At 36.0% G+C, this 19,198-nt stretch overlaps 4 protein-coding genes across 4 annotated transcripts; 3 read left to right on the forward strand and 1 right to left on the reverse strand.

Annotated features, from left to right (window-relative positions):
* The first annotated feature begins 2,825 nt into the window (after positions 1–2,825).
* Positions 2,826–3,828, forward strand: LOC105220427 (glycine, alanine and asparagine-rich protein). The gene has a single exon (XM_011196865.3). It carries the CDS (start codon positions 2,884–2,886, stop codon positions 3,748–3,750), a length of 867 nt encoding a protein of 288 aa, XP_011195167.1. The 5' UTR covers positions 2,826–2,883; the 3' UTR covers positions 3,751–3,828.
* Positions 3,829–6,262: 2,434 nt separating this feature from the next.
* On the forward strand, positions 6,263–7,628 carry LOC105220413 (uncharacterized). The gene is made up of 2 exons (XM_011196849.3): positions 6,263–6,408; positions 6,475–7,628. Exons 1-2 carry the CDS (start codon positions 6,394–6,396, stop codon positions 7,549–7,551), a joined length of 1,092 nt encoding a protein of 363 aa, XP_011195151.2. The 5' UTR covers positions 6,263–6,393; the 3' UTR covers positions 7,552–7,628.
* A 476-nt stretch (positions 7,629–8,104) lies between these two features.
* On the reverse strand, positions 8,105–8,842 carry LOC105220401 (uncharacterized). Its single transcript, XM_011196840.3, has 2 exons — positions 8,709–8,842; positions 8,105–8,653 (listed from the first exon to the last, which is right to left on the reverse strand). The coding sequence occupies exons 1-2, from the start codon at positions 8,739–8,741 to the stop codon at positions 8,240–8,242; spliced, it is 447 nt and encodes a 148-aa protein (XP_011195142.2). The 5' UTR covers positions 8,742–8,842; the 3' UTR covers positions 8,105–8,239.
* Positions 8,843–17,210: 8,368 nt separating this feature from the next.
* On the forward strand, positions 17,211–18,540 carry LOC105220390 (uncharacterized). The gene is made up of 2 exons (XM_054235412.1): positions 17,211–17,313; positions 17,600–18,540. The coding sequence occupies exons 1-2, from the start codon at positions 17,299–17,301 to the stop codon at positions 18,443–18,445; spliced, it is 861 nt and encodes a 286-aa protein (XP_054091387.1). The 5' UTR covers positions 17,211–17,298; the 3' UTR covers positions 18,446–18,540.
* The last annotated feature ends 658 nt before the right edge of the window (positions 18,541–19,198 follow it).

Below are 19,198 nucleotides of genomic sequence, written 5' to 3' on the forward strand. Positions count from 1 at the left end.
GTTGGTTAGGTTATAGAGCCTTATGATATGACCACGTGGATCTCACTTAGATATTTTAAATATCGAACTTATAAAAAATGTCCAAACCTGAAGCGCATGTATTAAGAGACGTTCAAGAATCGGCGAAACGTTCCGATCCTCTCACAAATCTATTGAGACATCTAATTTCAAATCAAATAATGAAAGATTAGCATATTATTACAATTACAGCAACCAGGAGGTCAGATCCAACACATTGACTTCTGAAAGTTGAGAACAACTTCATCCACATTGCAACCAGCATAAGGTCGATATGAACTCTCCTACTAACAGGAACTATTTACTGTATATCTAGAAGGAAAGTTATTAGTAATCCCTCCAGGAATAAAAATAACACGAGACAACATTTAATGAGAGAGCTCTTGAAAAGTCCGAAAGAAAAATGTTGAAGCTTTAGAGCCTTCTGCTGTGAAAGTAATGAACACAGTATCAGTAAAGAAAAAAAGCACGACTTCTCTGCGTGTGAAAGAGTAAGTCGATAAGGATTAAGATTCACTTTGGGCTCCACAGAGAAGAAACAATAATGTCATATATTTCTGGACAGATACAGCACACAACAAGAAGATAAAGATTTACATATCAGACTTGGTAAATGCATATGAAATGGCACGTGTGAATCTCATTTTCTCGAGTTCGGAATTCAATGTCAGTGTCTCAGTGTCACACGTGCGAGGGAACTAATTAAAATTTACAACTCCCAGTAGACCTAATAATTTATTGGGTGCATATATAATTAACTGCATTATGTAAAATAGGCGGTAAGGTTATTTTCGGATCCCAAAAGTTTTGACTTTGTTCAGTATAAGTTGCATTGAGTAATTTCATCGAAACATTAAAGTTGACTGAATTTAAATAGTTGTCAATTTACGCAGGTTGAAAACTAGTTGATTTCATTAGCATAACTTTTTTCGAAAATATGTCGCCATATATGTATGTATGATTGTATGCTCAGAAGTAGAGAAATACCAGAATAATAATTTTCTAATTTATTGATTATATAAGTGTCATAATCACAAACCTGTTGTTTTATGCTAGAGTAATTATGAATAGTGGGCATGTTGTTCCGTAATTTTGGGTTAACCTTTTGGCGGCCAGAAAAGCGTTTTCAAAGTAAAACTTTTTTTAGAAATAACCACAATTGTTGTAAAAAAGATTCAGACAACGCAATATTGTTTACATATTTTGAAAAAAACAGTAGTTGGAGAAGACATGAACTCAACGGCATAGTTTTTGTCAACATTTTCAGGTCTTTTGTACCATGATGAAAAAGCTGACGAAGCTCAAAACTATACAGACGATTTGCTTAGTATCACCCTAAGTGTTTACATCCAGGAATCTATTGAGTTATGACGAAATCTTATATTGTTACCACCTAAAGATACTAGGAAGATTATTTTAATTCACAATCTATGTCCGATCTTTGCCCGATTGAGGAGATTTCCTGGAATGGGACGAAATCTGCGACTATTCTTCCCAAGAAAACTACGGTACCGTACCAAAATATCTAGGATGTCTTGTATGAACCTAAGCGTTCCAGAGAGAAGATCTGATGTTTCTACTGGCCGTGGAAGATGAAAATATAAACTATTATTCCACATTGGAGGGACCAAATCCGCGAAGTCTACCAAATACACTACAAATTAATTTTTAAATTACAAAAATCGCTAACTTATCAAGTTGCCCTCGTATTTTTTATTACTGCTGTCTTACGGAATACCCCTTTAAATTTAAAAACTCATATTTCCCGACTTTTCGAATTCCAAGTACAGTAAACACTTTAATTATAAATTCAGATAAAACTTATTTATTAAGAATAGTAAATTTTTTGGCAAGTCAGCGCTTTTTCAGTGGTATTCGTTCACCAACACAGACTTATCTCAAATTCACACACAACACAACAAATATCCACTATATTATAAACTATTTTGGGATGTGGCTAGTTTTTTGCATTTTAATGGACTAATTTCGCTAGCTGCTATTTTTTTGATCATACATAGTTGCGGTATTTTGCATATTTACCGGCTTCATAAAACCGCAAATAGTCCGCTTTGCCGGTTCGGCTTTGTGACGTCTTGCCTAATCATATTCGTATTAGTTCGTCTTATGCCAGCTTATAGAATGAAGCTTGCGAATCCACTTTGTGTGGAATTAATTCCGCATTGCTTTGAATATTAATTTTCATTTTCTCACCCAATTCATTTGTACTTTTGTTTTCGTTCGAGAGTGAGACCAAAACGAAAAAAAATAAACTAATAAAATCGGCATAGTGCAGCGCTCATTTCAGGAGTTTTACTGGTATTGTAGTCGAGCTAAATAAACACTTTGTCTCCACCTAAACAATGCCGACGTCCATATATTTATGAATACAAACTATGCGCCGCTACCGAACCGCTGTGGAATGGACGGACAAAGGCAATTTTCTTTGCATAAACTACTTTTATGGAGGAGCGTGAGTGTGTGTGTGTGTGTGCGTTATACGGGTACGAGCTAGATCATTTGCATCAGAAAGGTTTTATGGCCACTAATATTCGATAGGTGTGAGTGTGCGTGTGTTCTTGTAGAGAGATGGCTGAGTTTGTGGTTTGTGGTTGTGGATTTTCGCAAACAAGGCCCGGATGCCGCGTACTTGTGGGAAGTTGCCGGATCGCTTATACGTCGAAAGCGTGTTGAAACCCGTTGGACATCAGCAAGTGAGTGAGCGAAGAAAGGGGCGTTGTTGCTATTTTTCTGGTGACTTGGGCATATCATCGATATTCGGGCAGTGTATATAAAGAGGCTGCTGTTTCAGCAAGAACTATTCTAAGTTAGCAACTTCAGAGTAAATTACCTAATTTAACGGGCATCATGCGTGGCTTCATTGTTTTGTGTTTGGTGGCGGCTGTATCCGCCGATAAATTGGGCTACAACTACAGACCTGTGGGCCATTCCCCATCCGGACTCTCCTTCGCACCCGGCAGTGGTGTTGGCGGTGTTAGCGGTGGTATTGGTGGCATCAGTGGCGGTATTGGTGGCATCAGTGGTGGTAGCGATGGCATCAGCGGTGGTATTGGTGGAGGAAGTATCGGATTCGGCTCTGGTGGCAGTTACGGCAGCTCTGGCAATCTCGGTGGTCTGACTGGTGTCGGCAGTGGATTCGATTCTGGCGCACAGAGCATTGTTGCACCCGTCACTCAGGAAGCCAACAAAGAATTCTTCTCCTTCTCTGCCCCCGAAGAGGAATTCGAAGATGCTGAAGGTGCTCAACAATTGGCTAATTCTCTGAAAAAGAACGTCCGTGTCATCTTCATCAAGGGACCCGAAAACAATGGTTTGGAAAAAGCTGCCCTTGCTTTGGCCAGAAACGCTGCCGAACAGAAGACTGCCATCTATGTGCTGCAGAAACAACATGACATCGCTGATTTGGCCAACAAGTTGCAGTCTGTCAACAATAACCGCAACCACCACCCAGAGGTGCACTTCGTCAAATACCGCAACCAAGACGATCTTGTCAACGCCAAGCAAACCATCCAATCGCAATACGACCAAGAGCCCGGTGCATCCCAAAACTACAATGGCGGTATTGCTCCAGTAATCAACTTTGCCTCTCCATCACGCCCAATTCAGTCGTCATACGGCTCATACGGACCACAACAACAATACTACAACACAGGTGCGTCCAACACGAACGCAAACTACTTGCCACCCTCGCTATTGAGACGTCTCCGTTTCTAGATGCTAACTTGTACCTATATTTTTACTTAAATAATTATTTCGAAAACGACAAAAATAAATACAAAATACATAAAATAATTCACTGAATTTTATTTATGAGCATTTCAACTATTTCACAGGAAGGAATTTATATTCGCAATTTAATAGTAAAACTAAAAGTGCTTTATTTTCGAAGTCTAATTCTGTTTTCGCTATAAAGAAACATGTATGTATTTATTGAAATCACTGCTCTATCTTGAGGCTTGTTTGCATACGAAGTGCTTTAAAAGTTTTATAAGCTATAAACTTTTTATTATATCAATTAAAATAGCTACATAAAAATAAGCTGTAAATATGTTTTTATATAGGCAGAGTAGAGGCGATTAAAATCGAGTCCAATATAGTGAATAACACTTTAGCAAACACTTTAGATCATGTGTATATTATGTAAATTTTCCTGGTTAGATGACGTTGTGTTTGAAACAAAGAAGTGTAGAGGAAAAACTAGAATTAATATTGAATTGGAATAAAATATTTGACGCAGCCTATAAGATTTTTATAGCTACATAACTCCAAAATCTAAAATCTACGCCAATCACAACTCCAAAGTAGAAGTAATTTGATATTGAGCATTATTATTGTAATTTAAATGTGTGAAGAACCCATCCAGAAGATGTTGTTAGGCGTTAAGAACATAATAGGGGTCTTATTCAAATTCAAGATCTTCACTTGACTTCAATAACATAAAATCAATTTAACAAATAATTAAATGGACGAACTTTACATTTTTTGTTTCATAAAATTACACAAAATATTTTACTATACATGTACATATACATTATAATATTATTTTTAAAACATACAATAAAATAAGTATGTATGTAATTACCCACAATATCTTAAGTAAAATTAAGTGCTTACCAGTTGTTGTTTATTTTTTTTCTGATATAAAATATTGGGCTTGCATAGTATTATAAATTCTTAAATCTTAAATTAATCTTATGACGAAACGCAATAATTTTATATTAACCAAATTATTTAATCAATTAAACACAACATTAATTACACATATTGCTTGCATTAAACTAACAACACATTGTTAATGTCAGAAATTGAGCATAACGCACGACAGCAAATTTTTCACTACAACATGTTACAACATGTTTCCTAAACCGGCATTTTACATATTTACCACATCACTTTAATTGCACTACACCTTTACTACAATTATTTACAGTATTACTTATTACAATATTTGACACTTATAACACTTAATATTTCTATTATTATAACCAAACAACTTTTTAAAATAATTAATATTTAATTTCTTATAAAAAACTTTGAACACGACCACGAACCGACGCTGCACTCAAATTGAAAATGTCATGCACTTGCATGAAAATTTGCCAACTTCACCTGGCCCGGGTGAATTTGTATTTGTTGCATTGCTCTGCACTTCGTCAAAAAAACTAGCATACATGTAACTAGCATGCGATATTGCGGTGAATATTTGGGAATATGTATCATGACACGAATATGTGCATTGCATTGTTTTGTTGGGATTTTGTAGTGTGTTATTGCAATGAAGCTGCTAATTTTCAATGGGTTACATTTATTCTGCTAAAACTGCTTAAAGTAAGAAAAATGTTATAAAAAAGTACAAATTTGACAGTTTAAAATGTTTAATGATTTATTTCGTAAAGAAAAGCATTAAATGGAATTTTATATTTTAAATGTCGTCATATATTTTATAACTTAAACGAAACTAAAATGTCATCATATATTTCAATGTTTAACGTTGACTTAGAACTATACCAAAGTCTTTATACTTATATTCCAAATAGCGGTATTCTAGTTTACGTTAAAAACACGATCTTAATAATATATTAAGCTTTATCTATAATTAGACAAAAACAAATTTATAAGTTGAATCATGGCATAGCATCCGCCTTAATATTTATACACAATATATAAAAAATATATAATCATAAATGCATTTAAATGTATAAATGTGTAGTTTTAATGAACTATTTAAATTTATCGTTAGCAATTATGCAAACTTGCTGCTTGAACTTTGGCAAACTGTCAGAGCCGATAGATCTATTCGTGACTTTTGTGTCGACTGGCATTAGCATAACCTCTTCAAAGTTCGTGCGATTCTCAGTGCTCAAGCCAGAAGTTATTAAAAGTAAATAAAATACATTAAAGTGAAAAATTAATATTAAACACTCATAAAATGTATTTGGGCCTGGTTGCCGGACAACGGTAATGTATGCACCATATACTCTAATGGTAATTTATGTTTAAATAGTTTAAATTTAATTCTATACGAGTTGTGGAAGTGTTCGGTATCCATAAATCTACAAACACACACATACAGTTGTTAATGATTCAATCGTATATTGGTGGGAGACTATCACATTCACATGACCACAGCGTCCAATCTAAATAGGAAGCGGATGACTTTTCGGCACTGATTATTAACATATTACCGCTAATTTGCAACTGAAACCGCACAAGTTTGCTTATTCAACGGATTAGACGCGATTTAACTATAAATTCGGGCCGCCTGCTACGTATTGTTGTACTCAATCAAGAGTTTTCAATTAAAGAACATCGATTCCAACTACAAAGATTAAGTTAATCAATAGAATCTTCGAAAAGATGCGTGCTTTTGTGGTGAGTTCCAGTCTTTCTACTCTATAAATTTTTGGAGCGCTATAAAGTGTTAATATTCAATTGCAGGTTATGTGCTTCGTGGCTTTAGCCAGTGCCGACAAACTGGGCTACAACTATCAGCCGGTGGCGCACTCGGATAGCGGATTATCGTTTAGTCCTGGCGGTCATGGTGGTCTGAGCGGTGGCTCTGCTGGTGGACTTGGTGGTCTCAGCGGTGGCTCCGCTGGTGGACTTGGTGGCCTCAGCGGTGGATCTGTTGGCGGACTTGGTGGTTACAGCGGCGGTTTAGGAAGCTTAGGCGGTGCGATTGGCGGTGGTTCATCTGGTGGTTTGGGTGGAATCGGTGTTTTGGGTGGTATTGGCGGCTCTCTAGGAGGCTTAGGTGATCTAAGCGGCGGTTCATCCGGCAGTTTGGGTGGTAGCTCATCCGGTAGTCTCAGCAGTCTTGGTAGTTCGAGCGGTATTGACAGTGGTTCCAGTAGCAGCGGATCCAGCAGTGGCTCAGATGTGGAATACGAAAAAGAATTCTACACATACACTGCTGATGACAGTGCTTTCGATGAACCTGAAGCTAATCAACAAGTAAGCTACTCAGCAAAGAAGAACCTACGTGTGATTTTCATTAAGGGACCCGAAAACAATGCTTTGGAGAAGGCTGTCGTCAATTTGGCCAAACACGCTTCGGAACAGAGAACCGCCATTTATGTATTGCAGAAACAAGCTTCTGTCAGTGATTTAGCCAACAAATTGCAGGCTTCACATGATGTCCACAATCACCAGCCCGAGGTGCACTTTGTCAAATATCGCACACCCGAAGATGCGGCTAATGCACAAAAAGCCATTCAAGCACAATACGATCAGTTGGGCGGCTCATCGCAGTCACACAATGGTGGTGTTGCTCCAGTACATAACTTCGCATCGCCAGCTTCATCGGGTGGTAATGGCGGCGTATCTGGTGGTTCATCAGGTGGTATCTCTGGCGGTGCATCTGATGGTCTATCAGGTGGTTCATCAGGTGGTGTATCTGGTGGTATCTCTGGTGGTTCATCAGGTGGTATCGTACAAATTGGCGGCGTTTCGGGCGGCTCTGGCCATGGATCACTAAGCGCAACATACTTGCCTGCTGCCATCTTGCGTGTTTAGGTTACTAACTCGCCCTTTGTTATTGTCTTTTCTGTTATGAGTTTATTACGAATAAAAAAATTATATTTAACCTTTAATTACATAATTAATTTGTCTTTACTTCGAGAAAATTTTGAGATATCGTTTATGAAGCTTATTTAGCAGATGAAGAAGTCTGAGGGAGAAAATCACAAAATAATAATGTTATAAAGTGGTTTCCATAATTTATGAGAATTATTCGAAAATATTTCCTTATTCTGGAGAGTTTCTTTGTAGTGATGAGCACATATGTCATAGGAAAAGCTTATTTCTGGTGTAAGAAATATATTGAATTGAAAATGATAGGCAAATCACTTAAAGACGCACCATAACTATGATCTATGTACTTTAAAGATACATGTTTTCTGTTTTCTAAAGGATCTAACATTACTTTCAAAAATCTTCTCGGAAAAAGAGGTTTTGGTAAGAGAACTAATAATCAAAGTATTTACAAAAGTTGGAGTTGATTGCGCACTGTTCTAAGGAGTATGAGATCCATATTAACAAGGTAAATTATAAATAAAAATATTAATAATTAAGATACTAGTAATACTATTTATTTTATTTTTGAATATTCCACCACTACATATTATAATAAACAGTCTTCAATAAATAAGTTTTTGAATCCGATCCAATGGACTCAATTCTTTAAACAAAAATTAGAATATCCTCAAACTTTCTCAATAGTTGTATTTTTACTTTTCTTCACGCTTTCAAAAGAACTGTTTTCACCAAATAGTAAAGCTTCGGCAAGCCCACTACGTTCCTCTGCTGCGGCGTTGAATTCAATTATCGTGGTATTTTCAACCGCTTCAATTAACAATATCTGTTTTGGTTTTAATAACTCAAGCAGATCTTCAATTTGATTTTCGTCTTCGATATCATCTTCCTCGGGTGCATTGAAGGTCAAAAACTCGGCTTTAATGCGCTCATTCGAATTTAAAAGGGGTTCATCACCGACATGCTCATCACTTGCGCCAACATCGTCGTCTTTCATACTCTCTGGAGCTTTCTCAATCTCTTTAGCTGATTCCAGCTTATCCACTGTTTTGCCGTGCATTGGTAAAATGACGCAGCTGATTAACTGAAATATTAATATTATTGACCAATCTTGTAGAATTCAGGTGTGTATTACTTACGAAAAGTAGTGTGTATGTAATGCGGTGGTCCATGTCAGTGATTTGCGTTCGTAATATACGAGAACTTGTCAATAAATAAAGCGATCGGTGCAAGTTTCATGCTTTTATAGCCTCGTCGAACTGATTCTTGGTATAAGACTTAACGATGTTTTACTTAATATGGCTTACAACTGTTGACGCTCACACGCAAAATGTCATGCCGCGTCAAGATAAATATTTTAATTTAATTTGTTGTTGGCTAATTAAGTTAATGACATTATCTTCTAGATAGTTGTTTTAAAATTAGGTGAGTAATCTGCAGCAAGCTTCTAGCATCTTACTGTTACGCATGTGACTACCTATAATTGACTTACGTAGCTATCTGGAATCCTCAGTTGCATTTCCTTTTTGGATCGATCGATTAATGTTCCAGTTTCAAGTTATTTATGTAGCGAAACAAATGGAACAAAAGTAGTTAGAAGTGCATTTAGTTAATAGACCAACTGAGACCTTTAAGGCTTGTTTGTTGAAAACTTGTTACAAAACTCATTCCTACTGTATTTAGTAAACAACTAAAACTTGTTTCAATAATAATATATTATTAAACCAGCTACGAAAAACGAATAAAACATGTAAAAAAAAATTAAATTCTAGAATCAAATCACAACTCTAAAGATTCCCTGAAACATGGAAAGTGGAAGAATATGCTTTAATAAATTTAATTTTCTTTTAAATAAATAATGACATGCTAATTGAATTTTTTGTATCTGGCCTCAACCTGGAATTTAAATTTGTCAGCGAACCTTAGAAAATCCCTTAAATTTAGAAAGGCATTGCTTGTTTCAAGAATTCTAAAATTGTTAAATCGAAGCAGTCTATGACGAACTTAGGCGTCTGAAACACATATAATAATACTAAAACGACACTGGTTTGAGACATTATTTTAAAGCAGGGATCAAGTCCTAGCGATGAAGATACTAATATATATAGAAAATTCGGACCGATCCTTATGTACTGCAAAATAATATACTGTTTTATAAAGAAGAAAACCTAGCGACTTCAATTATCCTAAAAACAATTTATAATGTCAGAACTTCAAAGCTTGCTGATGGTCGTAGTTGAAGAAATTTATAGGTTGTGATGCGAATAGGAGTTCCCCACAGTCCTATAGCAAAATAATAATATACTCCCTACATTTATGCTTTAAATGATGAAGGCTTTAGTAGAGTGTGCTGACAGTCTCTGACCTTGGTATGAATAGATCCATACCTTTCTTCAAACATTCTTGAAAACCAACAAGGATAATATGAGTTGGAACATAATCAGTATTTAGATGTGGGTTTTATGAAAACAAGCAACATATGTGTTGAGTATATATTACGTGAGAACATCATACAAACCTTCTCCAAAGCATTCCTTTTATCGCACATACTATTTTTTGCCAAGCAATTTGAGTACGCAAAGCTCACATGAATATTCATTCAAAAATTATAAGTATATTCTTATGTAAATGGCTACATGCGCCAACTATGTACGCTGTACTTAAAAAAAAAAAACAACAACACAAATAAAAACAATGTGGTAATAATAATTAAATAAATTTAAATTCATGAAACTTCAGTTCGCTCGCTCGCAGCATATTAACACACACAAACCGCTTTGGACGGCTCGCAGCTCATTTCTTCGGCGTGCAGGCTGTATGTTTTTCTCAACTCGCGTGCCTGCACGTATAATTAATTATTTGTTAAGCTAAAAAATATGCAAAAGAATTTCCGTCCGCCGCGCACTATAACACCGGAAGCGAAGGCAGCGACACCAACAACAGCAACAAACACACATACTCACAAGGAGATACTCGACACCGGCAAATATGTACCTTGGGAATACAAAGTAATGCCTCATAATATCCTTAAAGCGCAAATACTTTTAAATAAAAAAATATATGTATGTTGGACTGCTTTCTAGTGATTATGGATGAGAAAGTTGAGTGATCATGAGTTGGCATTATTTAAGGGTTAGTTATCTTTCTTCTTGATAGATCGAAGAAAATTCAATGAAGCCGGTTCTTGATATCTTCGGGTGCAGATTTGTTTTTATAAAGAAACAAAATTTCTATATCTTCTTATCGTTTCTGCTGTTATTCAGATAGTTATCCACATAACAACCCAGATTTAGAGCACTTAACAGAGTCAGTATCTTCAAAAACATCGGAATCAACGATTTTTGTAATATTGTTGTACTATACTGCATATTATCTATCATCCTAAGTCGTGTAACCCCTTTCTTGACCTTTCTTGAACACCGGATTGACGTTGTTTGACCCCTTATTTGACCTCGAGTGACACTTAGAATTATCGCACTTGACCCCTAAATATACTAAGCTTGCCCTCTAGCTGGACCTCTCCTAACCCTTAACTAGTCCTCTGTTAAACACTATATTGACTACATAATTGACCTCATATAACCCGTAGCATTATCTCACTTGATCCCAAAATTAAATAAAACTTAACTTAACCTCACTTAATCTCAAACTAGTACTCTCTTGAACCCTAAATTAAACTCGGTTGATCTCGTAGTCTCTAAGTAGGGTTTTCTTAAAGGTTTTCACCAATTATTGACATTTGAAGAACTACTTCAAGAAATGTTTAAGTGTTCAAGCTAGCCACCTAACACGTTTACACCTATATATCCCGTTACATTTACCGTAGAGTCTCCTGATTTGAAATTCATGAGCTGTTAGAGTGTACGCTAAGTAGATAATTTTAATAGTGCGAATTAATTGAAGCAAGGATAAAAGTGTAAAATTGTAAAGTTCTTATTTATTCGCTACCTCTTAACTACCTGGGTATGACCTTTCACGTGTAAACAGAAAGAGCTAAGTGCTGCGAGTATTGTAAAAGTTTTGCAAAAATTCGCTACTGTTGGCGTTGTTGTTGGTGCTTTGCAAATCGCTTAGCAAAAGTGTACGAGTGTATTTTTTCAGCGAAAACAACAACAATATGGTGGGGTGCGGTGCACACCGTCTGTCGGTGTTAAGATAAATGCTGCAGATATTGTAATTTATTGTACACTCGTCCGACGCGGCGAAAGGACGATGCTGGCTGGCTGGCAGGTTGGCTAAGCAGAGCGGAGCAGAGTAGAGCAGCGCGTCTACCACTTAGTCAGCTCAGTCGCGAGTAGCTCAAAAGCGAGGTATATAAATGCCAAGAGCTTATATACTTAGCAAAAACCAGTATATTTTGGTGTATGTAAATGCAAAGGTGAATGTGTAAGTACGTTTCTCCAGGTGTTTTTGTTAGTATTTGTACACACTTAGTGAGGGCGTATATATTTATCTAAGTTTGTGTTATATATAGTTTATACAGGGTTAGATGTATATTGCACTTACATAACAGGATATATATACATATGTATAAAGGTTTTCACTATTTTATGTACTCATATGCAGTTGAAAGTTGTTCTAAATGGAGTAGAAAATACTTTAAAATTTATTTTAGTGGAGTTTGTTTTGAAGTCATTGATAGGTGGCGGTAGAATCCACGGAAATCATATTTTATTAGCTTGACGTATTAGCTTAATTGAATTTAACTTAAATTTGCTATAAACTCAGAAGAATTAAAATAATTTTTTTAAGATCTAATTTTTTTATTGTAGTGAGATAGGTGCAACAAGGACACTGATATAAGTGTGGGAGGTGTCTTATCAGAAAAATTAGATACCAAAATATTGCAGTATCTTTAAAGCAGAGATCACTGCAATAAAAGAAAGCCTCTTCGTGTTGACAAAGAGTGTGCTTACGGTTAGAAACATTGCCTCTAAGATATTGGAACAAGGCATTGAGCTAATAGTGGGACTAGCGTCCAGTAACTGCGAAGCATATGAACTAGCCAGATTAGGCATAAACTTACAATAGGATTTCAATAAAGTCGGTATATATATACATACCCCTGACAACTTTTAAACACTTAATATATGGACATATCATAGATTTGGATAAGTCTCGACGGGAACAATCCATGAGTTGCTCAACAAGCATTCATGCGTCGGAAAGGTACATGCCCACTATTATAATTAAAGAGGAAGTACTACATAAGAACTCCAGTAGGAGTGCTAAAAGGTCACTGTCTGATGAAGAGCCGCTAACAGACTGAGGCACATGCAAGGCATTGCACAGGAAAATAATCGCAACAATCCACTATATCTCCCTAATATTATTTCCAGATAATAACTTCGACAATGCGTTCGACCTACAGTAGCTGAGATTCCCAAAAAATATATAAGGAAAATTAAATTTGTTCTAACAATTTCGCAGATAATTTGCCTTTACAATTTGAAAAGAGACCTAACCCAAAAACTAACTTTGAACACAGTCATTCGACTTTTATGAACATTCATTAAGTCCCACCGGATTGGATAATTTGAAAGAGAACACATCGGTCTCAGTTTCATCAAGTCGTTGTTATGGAAAATATCGAAAAGGTTTAAGTTATAAGGATACAAGATAAAAAGTAACATAAATCGACTTTCTTGGGATTCTGTGACGTGTATCTCATACTCAAATACGGTGCTATAAAAAGTTCGAAAATTCCAAACTGTATATTTCCGAAAATAGGTCAAGAAAAATAATTCGGTCTTGAAAATTTGATCCCTCTATTATTTCTCTCATTTTATCAGGGTTTTTCCATAACAAATAGCTTGCTGCGATATATGGCGAGATCCAAAATATAACATTAAATTGCATAAATTTAATACCCCATGTTTTGACTGAAATTCGTAAAAGATCCATTAAGCAATGAAATCACCACTGAATATTCACTTCAGAAAAAACCAAATATATCGACAACTCGAAAGATTTATATAAGAATATATCAAAGAAATGAATGTAAAGAGATTGAAAAGAATTTTGGTCAAAATCATCTTTAAATGAATATCTCAAAAAGAATTACTTTAAATCACTTAACTTTAAGTACCCTACAGCTTTTATGCAAATTTGTATGCAACCCACATATTTAGGTTAAGTAAAAATGCGCAAAGTTCAAGCTCATTTAAGTATGTAAGTAATTTGTTAGACCAGCTCAAATCTCGTCCACAACTCAATTAAATAAAATTCTGCACATACTCCACTCATTATCCTTTTGCACTTTGGACTTGTTGTTGCGCTGCAACTCGAAAAAGGGAAAGCTGGCCATCTTTAAAACGCTCACTGCGTCTAATCCCGCATTTCAACAAGTTTTAGAAACGTGTTCGCACACTCGCATTTGGGCCTCTGGTTTTTCTACACATATTAAAAGCATTTTTGCGAAAACCCAAAAACTTTGCATATTTGCTTACAAACCTTCTTCAAAATTTCTATTTCCCTTTTTCGAACCAAAAAAAAAACCCAAAAAAGCTGTGTTGCTTAAAGTTTTCACAGCATTTTTGCCTTTTGATTTGCGCCTTCTCTTTCGCTTGAGTTTGTTTTTGTGTTTGTGGCGCTTCCTTCGCTTCACTTTCCTTTGCTTAGCTGCCTTAGAGCTGCGACGAGCTCTAATTTGTGTTTCTCATGTTTCTTGTGGTGTTTTTAAGGGCGTGATTACTTATTTGTCAAAAGTTTAAATTAGTTAAAGGATTGTTTGTTGTGCAAAAAAAAAACTGAAACACAACAAAAAAAATAATAATAAAAAAAATTGGAAAAAGTGTAATTAAAAAGTAGCACTTCTAGACGGGTCGTGTCAAGTAGTCGTTAAAGTTATGTAAAGAGGTGAAAGAAAAATTTTGTTTGAAACTTTATTAGTTTGGAATATTTGCAAAAAAAAAGAAGAAGTGTTTGTATATATTTAAATTAGGGACAAGCAAATTATTGTATTTTTTTTTATATACTTTTATGAAGTAAAGTTTATATCTTATAGTAACAACCTTTAGAGAAACTTGGAATAATATATACTTTTTTTGATGTTCTATATATTTATACTTTATTTATAGCATCATCGCTGCAGTCGAAAGAAGAGCTGTATGAATTTTATTTTTAGACTTGTAAACCAATCTGACCTTTAATTGATGTTGGTATCCAAAATTTTAATTTATTTTGAATTGTAGAAAATCCAATTGCTAATTTTTTTATTTTTTGTTATGTAGATATCTGTACATGCCACTGAAATACTGAGGTTAGACGTGTTTTTACAAGCTTGATGAGTTTTGTATGTTAAAGGCTCACACTTCATTGCTTGTTCGTGATTTCTTGGTAGGCGTGGTTGTGAAGCGATTTGGCCTCAAAAAAATCTAAGTGCAGCTTCCATCTGCCATTTCTCATGTGAGATTTAGTGTTTCTGACGTTTTTCTTTAGTGAGTTAACCCACTTTTAGTAATTTTCAACCTAACCTTTGTATGGGAGCTGGGCATGGTTATTATCCGATATCTTTAGAAATAAGTGTGCCAAGTTTCATCAAGATATCTTAATTTTTACTCAAGTTACAGCTTGCACAGACGGACGGACGGACAGACATCCGGATTTGAACTCTACGCTTCACCCTGATCACTTTGGTATATATAATCCTATATCTAACTCGTTTAGTTTTGGGTGATACAAACAACTGAACAAAACTATAATACTCTCTTAGCAACTCTGTTGCGAGAGTATAATAAAAATCGCTGAAATGGCCAAAGGTTATCCCAAAAATCGAGTTTGAGAAGTGTTTCGACGATTGATGCCAGGTGCATGACATCAAAAGAGGACTATTTTGAAGGCAACAACATTATTGCAGACGAATAAATAAATATGTTTTTCAAAAATACGAAAGTTACATTTTTTGTTTTTGAATATACCTATAAGGATGTAATACATAGCATGATGTTTCTAACACAATTAATTTAAATTTACGATAATCATTTTATAACGAAGCGGCACAGGTTTTTGGAACTAACCTATGGTTCTGGTAGAAAAACTGAAATACAATCCAAAATGTGCTATAATGGCTAGGTTAGAAGAAATTAGGACTTCAGAAATGTATGTGGTGCTGAATAGGTTACATTAGAAACGTTGTAGTCTTAAGGTGCCATATCAAACAAGACGAACCCCAAAAGATACTCAAAATAGTTAGACAATAAAATTTTATAACTTTAATGTTGTCAATATTGAAATGCAAATCATCATAAGCCCTAAATAATAGATATCGCAACATCAATTTATAAATTTTTTAAGACAAAGATGACAATGGTAGGCATAAAACCTATAAATAAGTAGTAATAAAAATAAAAACAAATACTGGTTGGATATAAATATTTTGTAAACTATGTGTTAAAATAATAATATAATATGTGTATATATGATAAATTGACAATGAGGGCAACAAAAATAATAAAAAAAATATATATTTTTATTTTATTTAAAATATTTATTTATACAAATGACAAAATTATGAAGTCAACACTGATTTTGTATGCAAAAATGTTGACGTATCGTTTCACAGCACTCCCTACAGGGTGCTTATGCAAACGAGTACATCGCTTTTGCGCTGCCGCCAGTCTTTTATGTTTGCGCTATGGAAATGAAGCAAGAGAGTAGCGGCTGAAGCGCTGCACGAACTAATCCATATTTATAACAGCAAAATGCATTAAAATATAAAATCACACACGCTCAAACAGCGAACTGGCCGAAGGGCATTCATTGAATGGACGCAGCAGAGCCGTCACATGGCAAAAGAATGTCGATAACTAATCGACAGTATTGAGGTAAATATCGATACAGCAACAGCAACAACAACAAGAAATCAGTTGAAACAAAGGAAAATCTTGAAATTGTATATTTGTTGGCTTATAGGCGACTTTAGTAGCTATTTTTAGTACGAGTGAGCTGTGGCGTGGCTTGATGCAGATCGGGATTTTTCATATGCTAAATATGCTAATTTTAATTAGTGTTGTAAATTGCAGCTGATTTAAATGAAATCAACTTTTGTAAAAACAAAAACAATGCACTAAAACGCATAAAGATTAGAGTTGGAGTTGACAACAAGCAAATAGCCGCACTTGACATAGGGTCGCCTACTTCATTGGCTTTGCTCGACCATCTTTCGGCACTTGGTATGGTAATAGTATGACATGAACTCACACATATGTGAAAATATTTACTACTGTTTTTAAGCACGGTCTCAGGTAACTGCTGACGGCTTCATCCGATAAGGGTTTACATTTAAATTTGAACTTGTTTCCCTACTCTGGAGCTACCTACATGGCTGCCTGCTGCTGTAGAGTTAGTTGATATGGGTTCAACATCTGTCCAGATGTTGCTTCTGCGTGCATATCGACTAATTCAATTAGACGTTGTTTTTCTTATTTGAACTTGATTGAACTTGAAATTAGATGATGGTAAAGGTGTACAAGTGGTAGCATCTGTGTGGCTTACATACCTGTATATTTACGAGTTCAAATGATGGTTGTTGCTCTTGTTTTTTTGTAATTTGAGGATTGCATAATCTGATAAGAGACTAGTTGGAGTTCATAAAAACAAGCGTTCCATTTAGGTATATAAAAAGCCCTGCAACTGCAGTGCAATCAACACATTTTCTTTGTGCACTCAAGTGACAACTACCAGTGTCGAAAGTTAAACGCGATAAACCGTATAAAAAATATACCAAACATGAGAGGATTCATTGTGAGTGTCTAACTAGTTAAAAAAATTGGACACAAAATTTAAAAAAAATATTCGAAAATTTTAAAGAAAATATTCTCAGTTTAGGAACTGAAATCTCTGATTTCAATAAAAATTAATGCAAGTGTTAACTATTCATAATATTAATAAGGATACTTTACTTGCTTTTGTGTTCCATTGATGATGTAATCTACAGATCCTATGCAGATCTTCTTCAGTACATGATTACAAAAACGTTTAAAAACAATTGTTTTTTATATTTAATTTAACAAATGTGCCCAAATTCCAGGTACTTTGCTTGCTGGCCACAGCTTTTGCCGATAAACTCGCCTACAACTATCAACCAGTGCCACATTCTATAGAGGGACTATCCTTCACACCTGGTGCCAGCAGTGTAGGCGCTCATCATGGTATATCTCCCTCGCCAGAACAAGTAGCGCCAGTTGCGTCCACTCGCAGCATTGCATCTGCTCAAACATTGGCAGCACCAGTCGCACCCGCACCAATTGCTCCAGCTCAAATTGCTCCAGCTCCAATTGCTCCCGCACCAGTCGCTCCAGCTCCAGCTCCAGCTCCAGCCCAAGCTCCCGCTCCAGCACCAGTGGTAACCGAATACCAGAAAGAGTTCTATACTTACACAGCGCCACAAGCCGATTTCGATGATGCTGCTGGTCAAGAAGATATTGCCAACTCAGCGAAGAAAAGTTTGCGCGTTGTCTTCATTAAAGCACCGGAAAATAAGGGTATTGAAAAAGCTACACTCAACCTCGCCAAACAAGCGGCTGAGGAAAAGACCGCCATCTATGTGCTCACTAAACAGGCTGACATTGGCAGTTTGGGACAACAATTGCAAAGCATCAGAACACAATCTAGCAAACCAGAAGTACACTTCGTCAAATACCGTACACCACAAGACGCCGCCAATGCCCAACAGGCTATCCAACAACAATACGAAAGTCTGCCAGGCTCATCACGCAACTCCAATGAAGGCTCCGCGCCAGTGCTAAACTTCGCATCGCAAGCCGTGGCTGCCGCCGCACCAGCACATGCTGGACCAGGCGCTGAGTATCTGCCAGCTAATGCTGTGCCTTCGCAGGAATATCTGCCACCAAGTCTACGTCGTTTCCGCAACTAAAAACCAACTAACGGTGAATTTCTTGTTTTATATTTTTAAGCACACATTGTCAAATTGTTCGAGAACTATTCATAAATTCATGTAAATATACTAAACGCCAAAGTGATTTTTCACAACAACAAAAAATAATACAACATTTGTATCTTATTACGCACGTTATTTATGGGCCTCTTCTAACCTTACACATTATTCTGCGTATCCACGCGTAGTGCGAGTGCTGGATAGGCGCAGTTGTTAAACGAATTCCTCTAATGCCTTCTGCGTTGTAAACAGCAAGCAATGTGTGTCCTTGTTGTCGGCTACAAATTAAAATAAATCCATTAGCGTAACCCCTACAAACATTCGTCCTGAAAGTCGTGCGGCAGATTAATGCTGAAGCGCTTCCTGTCTAAATCACTCTCTGCCCCTCGCTTCGTAGACTTGACATAGTTTATATGCCAACTAGAGAGCTTTGTGCTTAATATGGATGTGTGTGGATAATAATATGTGTTTAGCTAGCAAGTGTATTGCTAAATCCTGCAGTTTGTAGTAATTGTTAAACATGCCGCCGCTTTATGCTTTGTGGCCATGCGACAAAGGATGTCATTTGCCGAAAGACTTCCTCTTCCAACTCTTTGTAAGGGTTTTGTGAAATTGGTAAAGCACTTTTAAGCTGGGTAATAAGTCATTTGCTCGCAGAAGCTACGATTTAGTTATATATTTTTTGTATAGTGGATTGCAAATTATGTAATGGAGATTTAAAGAGTTTGTTAC

The sequence above is a fragment of the Zeugodacus cucurbitae genome, chromosome 2 (genome assembly GCF_028554725.1).
Source record: "Zeugodacus cucurbitae isolate PBARC_wt_2022May chromosome 2, idZeuCucr1.2, whole genome shotgun sequence".
Classification (NCBI taxonomy): domain Eukaryota; kingdom Metazoa; phylum Arthropoda; class Insecta; order Diptera; family Tephritidae; genus Zeugodacus; species Zeugodacus cucurbitae.

Bases quoted from the DNA above. Each gene is read 5' to 3' on its own strand.
- LOC105220427 (XM_011196865.3), top strand. From the start codon at position 2,884: ATGCGTGGCTTCATTGTTTTGTGTTTGGTGGCGGCTGTATCCGCCGAT.
- LOC105220401 (XM_011196840.3), bottom strand. From the start codon at position 8,741: ATGGACCACCGCATTACATACACACTACTTTTC. The intron at 8,654-8,708 runs GTAAGTAATACA...TTAATATTTCAG, and splicing joins TTACATACACACTACTTTTC to TTAATCAGCTGCGTCATTTT.